The 14,877-nt window shown below is 49.2% G+C and overlaps 1 protein-coding gene and 1 long non-coding RNA gene across 7 annotated transcripts in view; one reads left to right on the top strand and one right to left on the bottom strand.

The window, feature by feature from the left end:
• Window positions 1-2,421: 2,421 nt before the first annotated feature.
• Window positions 2,422-8,955, bottom strand: LOC115646121. 2 transcript variants are annotated; one of them, XR_003998946.1, is made up of 4 exons: window positions 8,669-8,955; window positions 4,496-4,987; window positions 3,670-3,756; window positions 2,422-2,785 (listed from the first exon to the last, which is right to left on the bottom strand). It is a non-coding gene; the product is annotated as an uncharacterized LOC115646121 (long non-coding RNA). The 2 variants fall into 2 exon arrangements; XR_003998945.1 differs by having other exon boundaries at window positions 4,467-4,987; window positions 8,669-8,954.
• Window positions 8,956-9,032: 77 nt separating this feature from the next.
• The window catches only part of ELP2 (elongator acetyltransferase complex subunit 2), a 124,778-nt gene continuing 118,933 nt past the window's right edge, over window positions 9,033-14,877 (top strand). For 4 of the 5 annotated variants that reach the window (XM_030551622.1, XM_030551624.1, XM_030551625.1 and 1 more), the window contains exons 1-2: window positions 9,034-9,196; window positions 11,972-12,050. In XM_030551622.1, coding sequence (XP_030407482.1) covers window positions 9,065-9,196; window positions 11,972-12,050 — 211 coding nt within the window. In that variant the 5' untranslated portion in view covers window positions 9,034-9,064. Of the gene's footprint in view, window positions 9,197-11,971; window positions 12,051-14,877 lie in introns of all 5 variants that reach the window. The other variant, XM_030551623.1, reaches the window with a different exon arrangement.

Genomic DNA, 14,877 nt, shown 5'->3' on the forward strand with positions numbered 1-14,877 from the left:
AAGAAGAGTGTTTTCCCATCAAAGATCATGTCAATACAGTCTGTAAGCATTCTCACAGGGAATAATTCCTCACCCCGGATCATCCCCTTCTGCGGTAAATCCTACAGGAGTAGGTTCAAAGGTTAGAAGTTTCTGCAAGAGATTATTATGGTGCTGGAGATGTGGAATTTCCCCAGTCATGGAAATGACCACAGGGCCATATCCCAAACCTGGAAGAAAGGCAAAAGATGATCTCGTGACCCAAGAGAACTGAGTTCTATTCTTGGCTGTGTTACCCAGCTTTAGATAGGGAGTCTGTAAGTCACTCACACCAAAATGTTCATAATTAAGTTCCTTATTTTCTGAGTGCCACACCTGAGATTCCTAGAGTGAAACTGTGACTCCACTAAAATCAACAGTTCTTCTTCAAGTGATTGCTCATGTGTATTCCACAGTAGGTGTGTGCGCTCGCCAGGTGCACCGGTGCCAGAAGTTTTTCTCTTAGCAGTACCCCTGGAGTGGCGCCTTTATATCGTGCTATAAGGGGAGCTGTGCACTCCCCCCACCCTCAATTCCTTCTTGCCACCAGTGAAGGTAGTTGGAACTTCATACTCCAGCCTTGCTGCAGCTTCTCTAATGAGCCTTAGTAGTACAGTTCTTCAATAGTTTTTCCAGTTAGTCGTCTGAGCTCGGGGCATGCCCCATGCCCCAGGCTTCAAGTCGTGTGACTCCTGTCACAGTTCTATGCCAAGAAGTGACCCACACACGCATTGTCTCTGCTGCTTGGGCGAGACCGATGTAAGTGAGCACTGCAGAATCTGTAGATCTTTCAAACCGCGGACTAAGAAGGAGAGGGTCATTAGACTTCGCGCTCTCCTAATGGAATTAGCGCTGACCCCGGCACCGGCAAGCTGAATGGATTCGGCACCTGGCATTGCGTCTTCGTTACAGAGTGAAGTCCCCTCCACTAGCTGGCACCACTCCCCTTCAAAGAAGCAAAGGAAGACTCAGCGGCACCGAGAGAAAGATAGGAGTGAGGCTGGACCCGAGCTGGGCAGCCCACAATCCCCCTTGAGACCCAGGTGTCTGACTCACGTTGTGCGGAGCAGCCTAGTCCCGTCCATGCATGCCTCCCCTGCAGAGAGGATGCCATCGACGCCGGAGGTGGCACAGGCCATGCGTGACATTTTAACCCTCCCAGTACCAGGCGCGCTGCTTGAGACGGGCCCCCAGTCTCGAGGGAAGCCACCACTGGGAGCACAACAACCCTCCCCGACGCAGTATAGTCCCCGCTCTGAGGACCGCTCGCTGCCTCACTCTATGTGGTCTTCCCACAGCTCGTGCCAGCCCTCTACCCCGCTTAGGCTGACGGGCTCACCACTCGCGAGGGAGCCTCGGGGCTCCTCTATGCCCTGTGACTGGGGACACAGGCACTGGGATCAGCGGTGCTGACACTCCTCCTTGCGTCGAAGCTACCAAAGCCAATCCCGTCGCCACTGATGTAAACGTTCCGATTCGAGCTTCTGCTCTACCAGACATCGTGCACGGGACTTATCTCGTGATTCACCAGCACTGAAGCGCTGTAGCTCTAGCCACCGGGGCGAGTACAGGAGCAGCACCTTGAATGGGTACTGATCTTCGTCCTTGAGGTCCTGGTCACGTGGATAGCACTGTCACGGGCACTGTCACTCATGTCGCTCCGATGGTACCGTGCGGTCATCAGCGACCTTCACATCAGCACCCAGCCGCCCGTCTCCAAGTCACGCGGCTCTGCGAGAGCAAACTGCACTGCCCGGCACCCAAGTCGGTCAGTGGCACGGATCACTGTGGCAAGGGCAGTGGTGTCAAGCGGCACTGTGGCCACAGATCCCCGCCCAGGCAAGACCCACTCAGTCCCAGGAGCATCTCAGGCTCCTTTGGCCTCCCCTCCATGACAGAGGGAGAAATCAACAGGTCTCGAGCCGACAGCATTGCGCGCCGACTCTGACCTGAGGATCGACCCACCAGTACTGTCCAACGCCCTAGGCTCCGTGCTGGTGCCCCCGCCGGTGCCAGAGGATACCATAGCGGCACCGCCGCCCATCCCACAAGAGGACTTCAAGGCTCACCAAGAGCTCAAGTGGGTGGCGTCCAATCTCCAGCTCCAGGCTGAGGAGATGGAGGAGCTGTCTGACTCTCTCTTTAATGTACTGTCATCCTCGGCACTGGGCCATTTGGCCCTAACTCTCCACCAGGGGATAGCCAATATCTCGACTACCCTATGGCAAACCCCAGCTTCCTTGGCTCCCATGTCTAAGAAAGTGGAGAAGAAATACCTTGTGCTGACTAAGGGCCATGAATATCTGTACTCTCAGTTGGCATCTAGCCTGGTGGTAGAGTCAGTTAACCACTGGGAATGTCAAGGTCACCCATCCCTCAGAACAAAAATACTAGGAGACTGGACACGTTTAGCAGGGAGGTTTATTCCTCGGCCAGTTTCCAGCTCAGGGTGGCCAATCACCAAGCCCTTCTAAGTTGATATGACTTCAATTCAGGCAGGTCCCTACCAAAGTTCGAACCTCTCCTCCCAGAGTGGGACAAAAAGGAGTTAAGGGCTCTGGTAGAGGAAGGAGTGTCAGTGGCAAAAGCAGCCCTCCAGGCGGCATCAAACACAGCAGACACAGCAGCCCGTTTGATGGCCTCTGCCATATCCATGCGCAGGGCGTTGTGGCTTCTCCTGTCCGGACTGTCCGCAGAGTCCCAGTCCTTGATGCAGGACCTTCCCTTTGACGAGAAACCGTTGTTTGTGGACCAAACTGATGTCCACCTGCATGGGATGAAAGACTCCAGTACAATACTGCAAACCTTGGGCCTGTACGTCCCTCCGGCAAAGGACAAACCCAGGCCACAAACTTCAGTTCCTCCTGCTAGGGGCAGATACAAGCCCCCACCTAAGAGACCGAGGGAAGAGAGACGCAGGTCCCAGCCTCAATTTCGCTTGGCCCCACAGCCTGGCCCCTCAAAGGGCAAAACACAGGGAAAGAGACAGTTTTGACTCTTTGCAAGGGGCCACCAGGCTTGTTTCCAGGGAGATCCCCCAGTTAATAAAGTTTGTGTTCTGCAACAGTTTATTTGCCTTCTGAGTGGAGTGGTCCCGGATAACATTGGACCAGTGGGTCCTCAACACTATTTCCAAGGGCTACACATTGCAGTTCACTTCACTCCCCGCCCTGCCTGCTCCGGGCGAGCCTCGGGGACCCGAAGAAGGCTCACCTCCTAGAACAAGAGGTGGCGCACCTCCTCCACTTGGAGGCGGTGGAAAGGGTACCAGTAGAATTTCAGAACAAGGGTTTCTATTTCTGGTATTTCCTGATCCTGAGGGAAAAAGGGGGGCTCAGGCCCATCTTAGACCTCCGGGATCTCAACAGTTTTATGGTCTGCTACAGGTTCCATATGGTATCCTGGGCCCCCATCATCCCCTCCCTGGACCCGGAGGATTGGTTCGCAGCCCTGGATCTCCAGGATGAGTACTTCCATATCCATATTGTCGAGGGACACAAGTGTTTCCTCCAATTCCTGGTGGGGGGTGGGGACCATTACCAGTTCACGGTCCTCCCGTTTGGCCTTTCCACAGCCCCCAGAGTTTTCAGCAAATGCATGGCGGTGGTAGCAGCCTATCTCCAGAGGAAAGGGGCACAAATTTTCCCTTACCTGGGCGATTGGCGTCTCAAGGGCAATTCTTGGTCCCATGTACAGGGCCAGGTGGGACATATTCTGTTCACATGTACAGATCTCGGCCTAGTGGTAAATGAGACCAAGTCTACGTTAGTTCCGGTTCAACGCATACAGTTCATAGGGGCTCTACTGGACTCATTAGAGGCCACAGCCTCTCTTCCCCGGGACAGGGTTGAGACCCTAAAAGGTCTCACTGCCTCAGTCAGGGCCTTCCCAGTGATGATAGCGAGGGCGTGCCTTCAGAGCCTCGGTCACATGGTGACATGCACATCTGTGGTTCGCCATGCCAGGCTCAGAATGAGGCTCCTCCAGCTCTGGCTGGCCTCCCAGTATTCCTAGGCCTGGGACAGGCTGGACAAGGTTGTCACAATACCGTCCCAGGTAGTTGCTGCCCTACAATGGTGGTCCCTCCCGCGCAACATGCTGCAAGGGGTCCCCTTGCAAGAAATCTCCTCCTCAGTAGACCTGGTGTCGGATGCCTCGGACCTCAGCTGGGGAGCCCATATAAGGAACATTCAAACCCAAGGGAGATGATTGGCCTCGGAATTATCCCTACACATAAACGTCAGGGAGCTCAGGGCGATACAGCTGGCATGCATGGCCTTCAGCAGGCACCTTTGTGGGAAGGTGGTCAGAGTCCTCACGGACAATATGGCTGAGATGTATTACATCAACAGACAGGGAGGAATGCGCTCCTCGACCCTATGCCTGGAAGCCGAGCCTATGGGAGTTCTGTATAGCCCATGATATCTCCCTGCGAGCCTTCCACCTACCCGGCACCCACAATGTGCAATCCAATCACCTCAGCAGTATTTTTTCCCACCAGTACAAGTGGTCACTCCACTGGGAGGTCACTCTACAGCTCTTCCGAGAGTGGGGAGTTCCCTGGGTCGACCTCTTTGCAACTGCCCAGAACCAATGCTGCCCCCAGTTCTGCTCCAGGGGAGGGGAGGGAAGGGGGGGACAATCTCAGATGCCTTCCTCCTTCAGTGATCGGGCCAACTTTTCTATGCCTTCCCACCATTCCCCCGATAGGCAAAGTCCTGCAAAAAGTAAAAGCAGACAGCACGCAGGTCATCCTCAAAGCCCCGGAATGGGCCCATCAACACTGGTACGAGACCCTCCTGCAACTCTTAGCGGCTCCTCCGTGGAGGTTGCTGCTTTGTCCGGATCTCCTCTCCCAGGAAGGGGGATGCCTCCTTCACTCCAACCTGGCCATGCTTCACCTGACAGCGTGGTTGCTCCGTGATTAGATAAGGAAGAGGGGAGGTGTTCGGAGAACGTCAAACGAGTTCTGTTGGAAAGCAGAAAGATGTCCACTCAATGGACGTACCTGGCCAAATGGTCTAGGTTCTCTAGGTGGGCGGGGAAGCGGGGAACTTCCCCATCATCTGCATCACTCCAATTCATTGTCGATTACCTCTTGTCCCTTAGGACCCAAGGGCTAGCTCTTGCCTCTGTCAGGGTGCATTTGGTGGCCATATCGGCCTTTCACCCGCCAGTACAGGGCCACTCGGTCTTTTCCCACAGTATGACCTCCCACTTCCCAAAGGACCTGGATCGTTCATTCCCATATGCTAGGCCCCCTGTGCCACAATGGGCTCTAGACCTAGTGTTATCCTGCCTCACGGGTCCTCCCTTTGAACCCTTGGATATGTGTTCCTGGTCTCACCTGTCAAGAAAGGTAGCATTCCTTGTGGCTATTACGTCAGCCCGGTGTGTCTCAGAGCTTAAGGCCTTGACCCTGGAACCCCTGCATATGGTCTTCCACAAGGATAAGGTCCAGCTTCGCCCACACCCTGCTTTTCTCACGAAGGTGGTCTCCACCTCCCATATGGATCAGGACATTTTCCTACCGGTACTCTGTCCTAAGCCCCACTTCTCCAATGAGGAGGCCGCCTACACAAGCTAGATGTGCGTAGGGTGTTGGCTTTTTACCTAGACCGAACCAGGCCGTTCCAGAAATCCTTGCAGCTGTTCATTGCATCGGTCGAACGGATGAGGGGACAACCGATTTCCACCCAGCGCCTTTCACGCCGAATCACCTTGTGCATACGTGTTATGAACTGGCAGGGGTTCCCTCACTGCCTGTTGTTAAGGCGCATTCTATGAGAGCTCAGGCCTCGTTGGCTGCCTATGTACCTCACATCCCTATCCAGGACATATGCAAAGCTGCCACATGGTCCTTTGTCCACACCTTTTCTTCGCATTATGCAATCGTCTCCCAAGCACGGGATGACACTGGGTTTGGTAGGGCGGTATTGCATCCCGGAAACCCGGAAACTAACCTCCATCAGACATAGCTTGGAGTCACCTACTGTGGAATACACATGAGCAATCACTCAAAGAAGAAAGGACAGTTACCTGTTCCGTAACTGGCGTTCTTCGAGATGTGTTGCTCAGGTATATTCCACATCTTGCCCTCCTTCCCCTCTGTCGGAGTTGTCTGGCAAGAAGGAACCGAGGGTGGGGAGAGTGCGTAGCTCCCCTTATAGCACTATATAGAGGCGCCACTCCAGCGGTTGCAGCGGTGCTCCCCCCCACGGGTACTGCTAAGGGAAAAACTTCCGGCACCGGTGCACGTGACGAGCATGCACACCTACTGTGGAATACACCTCAGCAACACATCTCAAAGAATGCCAGTTATGGAATAGGTAACTCCTTTTTATCTTGTATTGAGGGTCCTATTGAAACCAACAGGTTTCCTACCGCTAGAAACTAATTTTCAGAAGTGTTGAGCACTTACAACTGTACTTGATGTCAACAGGAGCTGTCGGTGCTCAGCAACTCTGAAAAATGACATCCTAGATTTTTTAAGTTGGGTACCTAGGTAGTGAGGCACTCAGAATTAATGGACATAGGTGAATTTGGGCCTTAATTGCTGTTCTTCAGTTCCCTATCTATAAAATGGGCAAAGCAATTCCACCCACCCTTCACATGGGTATTGTGAAGACATTCATTTATTTTTGTGAGGCACTCAAGCACTATGTGTGATGGATACCCTAGAATAGAAAATGAATAGTCTGGTCTGGGTTTGGTTTGTGTGCAAATCTATTAGAGTTCTTTGAAGAGATCTACAAACATATGGACAAGGGGGATCCAGTGGACATAGCGTACTTAGATTTCCAGAAAGCCTTTGACAAGGTCCCTCACCAAAGGCTGTTACGTAAATTAAGCTGTCATGGGATAAAAGGGAAGGTCCTTTCATGGACTGAGAATTGGTTAAAAGACAGGGAACAAAGGGTAGGAATAAATGGTAAATTTTCAGAATGGAGAGGGATAACTAGTGGTGTTCCCCACGTGTCTGTCCTAGGACCAATCCTATTCAATTTATTCATAAATGATCTGGAGAAAGGGGTAAACAGTGAGGTGGCCAAGTTTGCAGATGATACTAAACTGCTCAAGATAGTGAAGACCAAAGCAGACTGTGAAAAACTTCAAAAAGATCTCACAAAACTAAGTGATTGGGCAACAAAATGGCAAATGAAATTTAATGCACATTGGAAAAAATAACCCCAACTATACATACAATATGATGGGGGCTAATTTAGCTACAACTAATCAGGAAAGAGATCTTGGAGTCATCGAGGATAGTTTTCTGAAGATGTCCATGCAGTGTGCAGAGGCGGTCAAAAAAGCAAACAGGATGTTAGGAATCATTAAAAAAGGGATAGAGAATAAGATTGAGAATATATTATTGCCCTTCTATAAATCCATGGTACGCCCATATCTTGAATACTGTGTACAGATGTGGTCTCCTCACCTCAAAAAAGATATACTGGCACTGGAAAAGGTTCAGAAAAGGGCAACTAAAATGATTAGGGGTTTGGAGAGGGTCCCATATGCGGAAAGATTAAAGAGGCTAGGACTCTTCAGCTTGGAAAAGAGGGGATATGATAGAGGTATATAAAATCATGAGTGATGTGGAGAAAGTGGATAAGGAAAAGTTATTTACTTATTCCCACAATACAAGAACTAGGGGTCACCAAATGAAATTAATAGGCAGCAGGTTTAAAACAAATACAAGGAAGTTCTTCCTCATGCAGCACACAGTCAACTTGTGGAACTCCTTGCCTGAGGAGGTTGTGAAGGCGAGGACTACAGCAGCATTTAAAAGAGAACTGGATAAATTCATGGTGGTTAAGTCCATAAATGGCTATTAGCCAGGATGGGTAAGGAATGGTGTCCCTAGCCTCTGTTCGTCAGAGGATGGAGATGGATGGCAGGAGAGAGATCACTTGATCATTGCTTGTTAGGTTCATTCCCTCTGGGGCACCTGGCATTAGCCATTGTCAGTAGACAGATACCGGGCTAGATGGACCTTTGGTCTGACCTGGTACGGCCATTCTTATATTCTTAAATTAGGCATAGGAGCCACACATTGAATGATGATAAATAAAAATACTGAATAGCTTCATTCACCAAGCACTTTTTATCCTGTGCACTGAATGAGATATAGGTCCCAAGGATAAAAATGTGTCAGTTTAATTAAAGATTGTATCACAATGCATTTGCACAAAAGGGCAGAATTAAGAATGCAGCACCAACGTTAATTCTGACATTTTCTAATTTCTGAATACTTGACTATGCAACCATAACAGGTTTTAACATGGCTTGTGTGCGTATAGTTAAAAGCACACATTTACAAGGTGTACAAAACAAACCTACAACACCGTGTAAACGTCTTTGGTAACACGAAGCAGATCTGTCACTCCATTTTTATTCATAAATATTTTTCTATTCCAGCGACACTTCCACCATGAGAAAACTCGGACTTTATATTCCTGGGACTGTTACCTTCGAAATCTCAATGCATATTGAAGAGAAGCAGCAGCACACAGCCGAGGCAGCGTTTCCCTAACAGAACAGGCGGACCAGGGTAGGCTGGGTAGTTTTAACAGACAAACTTCTCCAAGCGCAGGGCGAGCTCCCCTGCGCCCTTCACCCCGTGACCGCCCAGCGCCCAAACACCCACCTGCCGGGGCCACACCGGCGAGCGGGGCAGGCCGCGATCTCCGCGAGCGACACTCTTCAGCCGCCGCCCAGACACGGGCCCAGCCCGGGCTTCAACCGCACAGGCCAGCGCCACGCTGCGCGCATGCGTGATGAGAACGGGGCCAGTTTCAGTCCGGCCGCCCCTTGCGCAGCCCCTCCCGCCCCCCGTGCGGGAGTGTGGGGCCCCAGGCCTCCGCGGGGGGGCTGGAGAGGCTGGCGCTGCGCGTGCGCGTAGCGACGGCCAGTCTAGTGGGTGAGAGTGAGGCTGAGAGACTGCACAGCCCGGCTGCAGTTCACAGCCCCGCCCTCTCGCGCTGGCGCCTCGCAGTTGCCGTAGCCGCCTCGCGCGGGGTCAAAGGGGCGGTGCGCGAGGGAAATGGCGGCGCCCCTGAGAGTCTTTCATGTTGCCTGTTGCGCGAACCGGGCTGGCGGCGGGGCCGTGTCGTGGGGGCGGGGCGGGCTCCTGGCCTTCGGCACCTGCCGCTCCGTGGCGCTCTACGAGCCCGAGGTGAGGGGCGGGCTGAGGTGAAAGTTGACCCTACGGGGCTTCCACGGGCTGGTGATTTAAGGGCCTGGGGCTCCCGGCAGGGACCGGACCCCTGGGCCCTTTAAATTGCCGGCCGAACCCCACTGCCGGAGCCCCGGGGTAGCGGCAGCGATTTAAAGGACCCGGGGCTCCAGGCGCTCGGGCCCAGGGTCCTTTACGTCACCGCTGGAGCCTGCTGCCGGAGCCCTGGGGTAGCAGTGGTGGCCAGGAGCGCTGGGGCTCAGCTGGCAATTTAAAGGGCTCGGGGCTCCCAGCCATGGCCAGAGTCCTGGGCCCTTTAAATCTAAGCCTGAGCCCCGGGGCTCTGGCCACCTCCACAACTGGTAGCTCTGGTTGTGATTTAAAGGGCCTGGGGATTTAACAGCTCCCCACCCCCGTTCCAGTTGAGGTCCCGCCCCCTTCTGGCTGAGGCTCTGTCCCGTCCTTTTCCCCCGCTCTCACTCAGGACTCTGGCGTACCGATAAGTCCTTTAAGTCACAGGTTCTCAAAACTGGTCTGCTACTTGTTAAGGGAAAGCCCTTGGTGGGCTGGGCCAGTTTGTTTACTTGCTGCGTCCACAGGTTTGGCCGATCACGGCGCCTAATGGCCTCGGTTCAATGGCCAATGGGAGCTGCTGGAAGAGGTGCAGGTCAAGGGATGCGCAGGCCGCCCTTCCCGCAGCCCCCATTGGACTGCAGTGGTGAACTGGGGCCAGTGGCAGCCTTCATCAGCCAAACCGGCCCAGCATGCCTGGGGCATTCCCTGAACAAACAACATACTGGTTTTGAGTACCACTGCTTTAAGTTAGTTTCACTCTGGGGGGTGGGATGGTGACCTCATTTATCCCCCAGTTAGGGCTGCTGCAGGGTCTGCTGGTCTCAGGAGTTCCACCGTGCACGCCTCAGCCCCGCAACCGCCTCACACTCCAGTGGGCAAGGCCCCCGTCTGTTCAACCTCCAGTGGTCTGCAGGCGCTGTTGGGCCTCCCTGCTTCGTTTTCGTTGCAGCCCCACCCCACAGCGACTTGGTTATCAGCTCTTGCCAGCTCTTCTGCTTAATGTGCTGGCCACAAGCCGCCTCAGCTGCATGCGCACTGGGGAACTGAGTTCATGTGCTCGGGCTGGCAGCATTTACCCGGCATGGAAACCCATGTTTTAACCAGGCCAGTTCTGTGTGTAGATGGGCCTGGCCCGCAGGGGTGGGGTTTCCTGGCACTGCCGTCAGTGCCTGCCCCTGTGAGAGCAGCTGGTGTAATGTGAAAACTCTGAATCTTAAATTCGCTACATGTAGTAGTTACTGATATTAAACTGCTATCTGACCTGCTCTGCTACTGTAAAAGCCGTAGCAAATTGGAATCTGTATCAGTTACTGGTATGTAAAGTTGTTCCTATTTGCTGACTTGTCCTAATTTGCTAAAACTTGACAGTGGTATGGAATGGAAGCATAATGTCTTCAGCTTCCAAAGAACCCTGCTTGGTGTACATATGTATCAATTACTTCTTAATTGAATGAGGGCTTTTAAACATCATTTATTTTGCAGCCTCATTTACTGTGCTAACACAACATAGCAAGTGCAAGACTAGAAACACAGATGTCCTTGCTGAAACTATTAGCAAGTACTTATACATATTTTTAATGAGTAGTTGTTATTAAAATATAAATTAAATAGCACAGTGACACATCTGCACAATAACACAGGTAAATGATGTAGTGCTAAGAGTAATTGAGGGAATCCCAGCAGCAAATAAGTTTGTGAACTGCTAAGATACTTTATGCACTCATATAAACTGATAAGAGATTCTTTGTTTGTGAAGGGGTGTATGTAAAATATTGCACTGAATCAAGTCTCCTGCAGCACCTTAGTAAGTTACATCAGCCAGAGAGGAGCTATGGTGACTAGGCATTGGGATGCCTGTGCCTTTAATAACCCAGTAGGAAGCCCATGCTGAGAGGCACTGTCCTTTGGGAGGGGAAATGAAGAAGTCCCTCTGACCAAATTAAAAAGCCCCTTTGCCCCCACACCCTGTTTTTGCAAACACTGGTGTTTCAGTCCACTGGTGTAACTGTTACCCTCTCTGTCCCTGCCTGTGCTGGGGTTTTGCCCTCTGCCACTCTCTGGCAGCGCTTCATCCCTGGGCTTAACCCTAGCTCTTATCCCCCAGCCCTGGTTTTGTCCTTGAGCCCCTATCCTAACCCTGCCTCCGTGTGCCTGAACCCCCTGGCCAGTCAATTTCCGTCTTGTGCTCACCTCCCGGCCATCCTCCTCCTTCATTTTGCCCCTTTTTAACTTATGTAAAAAGCAGTCGACAGAATCCAATGCCAAGTAAAGGCAGGGTGAAGGGCTGTGGCTTCAGCAGATGTTACTGAGTATGCTGAGTTCGTGTGATATACCATAAGTAGCAAATTAAGACAGAGAGCAGTTTTTCCTCACTCAGCCTCCCTTTGGCTGGGGGTCTGTGTGTCTCCCTCCATCTCCCTTTTCTCCACTTTGCTTCTGGTGTCCAGGCTGCTAGCCCCATGACTGCCCTGAGTGGTTGAAGGACCCACCTGCCATTAAAACACTAACATCAAGAAGGTGTTTGATCTTTTTTTCTATAACTTGTTCCTTCTTGAGCAAGCTCTCCAACACATCAGGAAGTTGTTAGATAAATGTCCCTTCTTAAAGCTTTGGCAGTGTGGCTCACCTGCCCTTGTTTTTATAAAACATAAATTTCCTCAAAAACAGTTAAGCAACTAAATGTTTTCTTTCTTTTCTCAGAAAAGAAGAGTAGTTGCTATGCTGAATGGTCACACTGGTAGAGTTAATTGTGTGCAGTGGATTCACAAGCAAGATGGCTGTAAGTACTAAGCAAGCTGTGTTTACAAATACCACTTTTGTTCTATGCTAGAACAGGATTCTTAGTTTTCATGTGCTCATCTGAGAACTGGTGAATCCAGGATGCTGTCAACTTGCAATCTTGTCAATTTAAAAATTTGAATTAAATAGTTGTTTGTGTGGTAACTGACTCCACATCCACTTGTCAGTTTTGATTTCATTTGATTTTTAACCATGCTTTGCTATTTTACAAAAATGCTGCTCCCTCCTGTTGCTTGGCAAAAGACCCATGCAAATGAGAAACTGAGCGTGGTCCTAATCTTGCAAATACTATGGCTTCGCTTCAGAGTTAACTTCAGTTATTGAAACCTGGTTTAGCCTACCCTGGGTGTGAATGGCGACTGTGCACTGGTGCTGTACTCACACTAAATTTGTTAAAGCAGTGGGTACTACTGCCTCTCTGCATAGGTAATCTGCCTTCCCAAGAGGCAGTAGCTAGTGCTGTTTGCACTGAGAGTTATGTCAGCATAGCTACATTTTTCTGGGATATACGTTTTTCACACCACTGAGAGATGTAGCTGTGCTGATATAAGTTCCCATTGTAGACAAGTCCTGAGTTTACTCTTCAGTAAAAACAAGTTTTTAAACTCATGTATAATTTTATTAATTTGAGTAATACCGTTGACTTTAATGGGGCTAATAATTTTAATTAAACTACACAGATGTTAAGTGTTTGCACAATTAAAGCCAATAGAGGGAGACAGTGAAAAGGACTTTACAGAAAGCACTGTCTGATGCAGAAAGTAAAACTAGAAATAATGATTTTTTTCGCTAATAATCTGTTATAATCATCTTGGGATAGAGGCTTTGATAAAACCTACAGGGGGGGACTTATGATTAGGAAATCTCCTCACAGATATTCTTTACCTCATCCTACTTGGATAAGGTTTGTTTTTTTTCCTGGCCGGAGAAAAAGTCATCCAAAAATCTGGTGGACCCTAGTAGCTACTAAGATACTTGGAGGATACTCAAAGTTAAGACCCCAGGAGCTATGAATAACTCTTGTGTATATTGTGCTGGCTAGAAGGAGAACAGTGTATCCTACACCAGCCAGCCCCCTGGTGTGCCAATCTGCCTCAGCTCCACCCCTCAACTCCTTGTGCAGTCTGTGGACCAGCCAGAAAGTCTTCTGAAGAGTCTGGGATGTGTGCACTGGGGTTGAGGGGTCGGGGGGAGAGTGACATTATGGTGTCACTGAGGTAGCTGAGCTCCAGTTCCACATAGTGAGAGATCTGTGCATGGATGATTCCTATGTGAATCTCAGGGTGGTGATCTGATCTGGACCTTTAAGTGTGACTGATAAGGACTGCAGATAGAAAGTTTCAGAGAGAAATGTGACTTTATTTTGAGCTTATAACAGAGCATATTAAAAGAGATTATTTTTCTTCTACTCCTTGCTCTGCAGCTGCTTCCCAGTTGGCTGTGACTGCTGTGGGGAAATGTTTCTGTTCTTCACAGTACATAATTGGTGGTTAGTACCTGTGACTGAAGCTCTTTAAATAGAGGAGTGAAGTGTGTTTTTTAGAACAGTTCTTCTTCTGTCCCCATGCTTTTTCAGTAGGGAGGAACTTGAATCCAAGTGGTGGTAGAGAGTGCTGCAGCATCTTCAAAGAGTACAGACAATTTGAAAGTCATATTTATTAGAAAATGTTATACGGAGAAGTAATCACTAAGATTACAATTAAAAGATTACAGTAATTTTTCTAATATTCATTGTGTTTACTTTGAGGATTTGACAATACTTTGTACATAATCAGTTTCATTGATTTTTTTTCTTTCTTTTTTTTTTTTTAATGGTCAGTTGCTCTTCTTGTTTTTACCTATGAGGTACACATTCCTGTGAGGGGAGGGAATTTCAGTGCTTTTCCTCAGGCACTTTAAGAGGGCATTTTTGGTGTTTTTGTGACAAGTTACTCCTTGTTGCTGAAAAAACCATTATATGCAACAGCAGGGAAACAGAAAAAACTATTATAAAACTAATTTAAAATGGAATTAAAAAAACAAAGTAGGACACAATATTTAAGGAGTTCTTCACTGGTAAATGTGAAATTAGTCATCTTTAAAAATAAATAAAATTTGCAAAGCTTCAGGAGCCTCATCCAGTACCCACTAAAATCAAAGGGAGTCTGCCCACTGAGTTCAGTGGATATTTAATCATGCTCTGTGTTCCATGCCCCGGGGTAGAGTGATCAGAGTGCATTTGATTTCTCCTCTGAATACTTTTGTTGTTTGTTTTATTTTTTAATAAAATATTGGCAAACTGGAAATGTGTTGAAGCAGATTTGACAAATATTTTGAAAATGTAATGCATTACATGGCCCTGCTTCTAGACTGTTCTTGGAGTTTGGAGTTCTATGTATTATTGTCTTGCAATACCTGTAAAAAATTGCAGCATGCAATATGTAAGTTTGAGAATGTCATGATCTCTGCTGAAAAAAGTCTTCTGAAAATGTTTAGGAAACATAGCTGAAGAGATTGTAATTATAGGAAGCACAAAGAGCAATGTCCCTTTGTGAACCTTTTAAAATATATATTTCTGCCTTAAGGCTTTCTGCAAAATTGTCTAGCACTGTACGAATAAACAAAATACAATTAATGGTGTGTGCGTGTGTGTGAGAGATGGAGTGGGGGAGTATGGAGGGAGTGTAGCGGCTTCATTATTAAAATTACATCTACATTTCCATTATAAGCACTATTTCCCATCCTTCCCCTCCTAACTGTTGATTGGAGAAAGTTATTTTTTTCTGAGAATTTTTGTGGTTACTAAATTTCTATATGAAGAAGTGGGA

This window comes from Gopherus evgoodei, chromosome 2 (assembly GCF_007399415.2).
Source record: "Gopherus evgoodei ecotype Sinaloan lineage chromosome 2, rGopEvg1_v1.p, whole genome shotgun sequence".
NCBI classification, from domain to species: domain Eukaryota; kingdom Metazoa; phylum Chordata; order Testudines; family Testudinidae; genus Gopherus; species Gopherus evgoodei.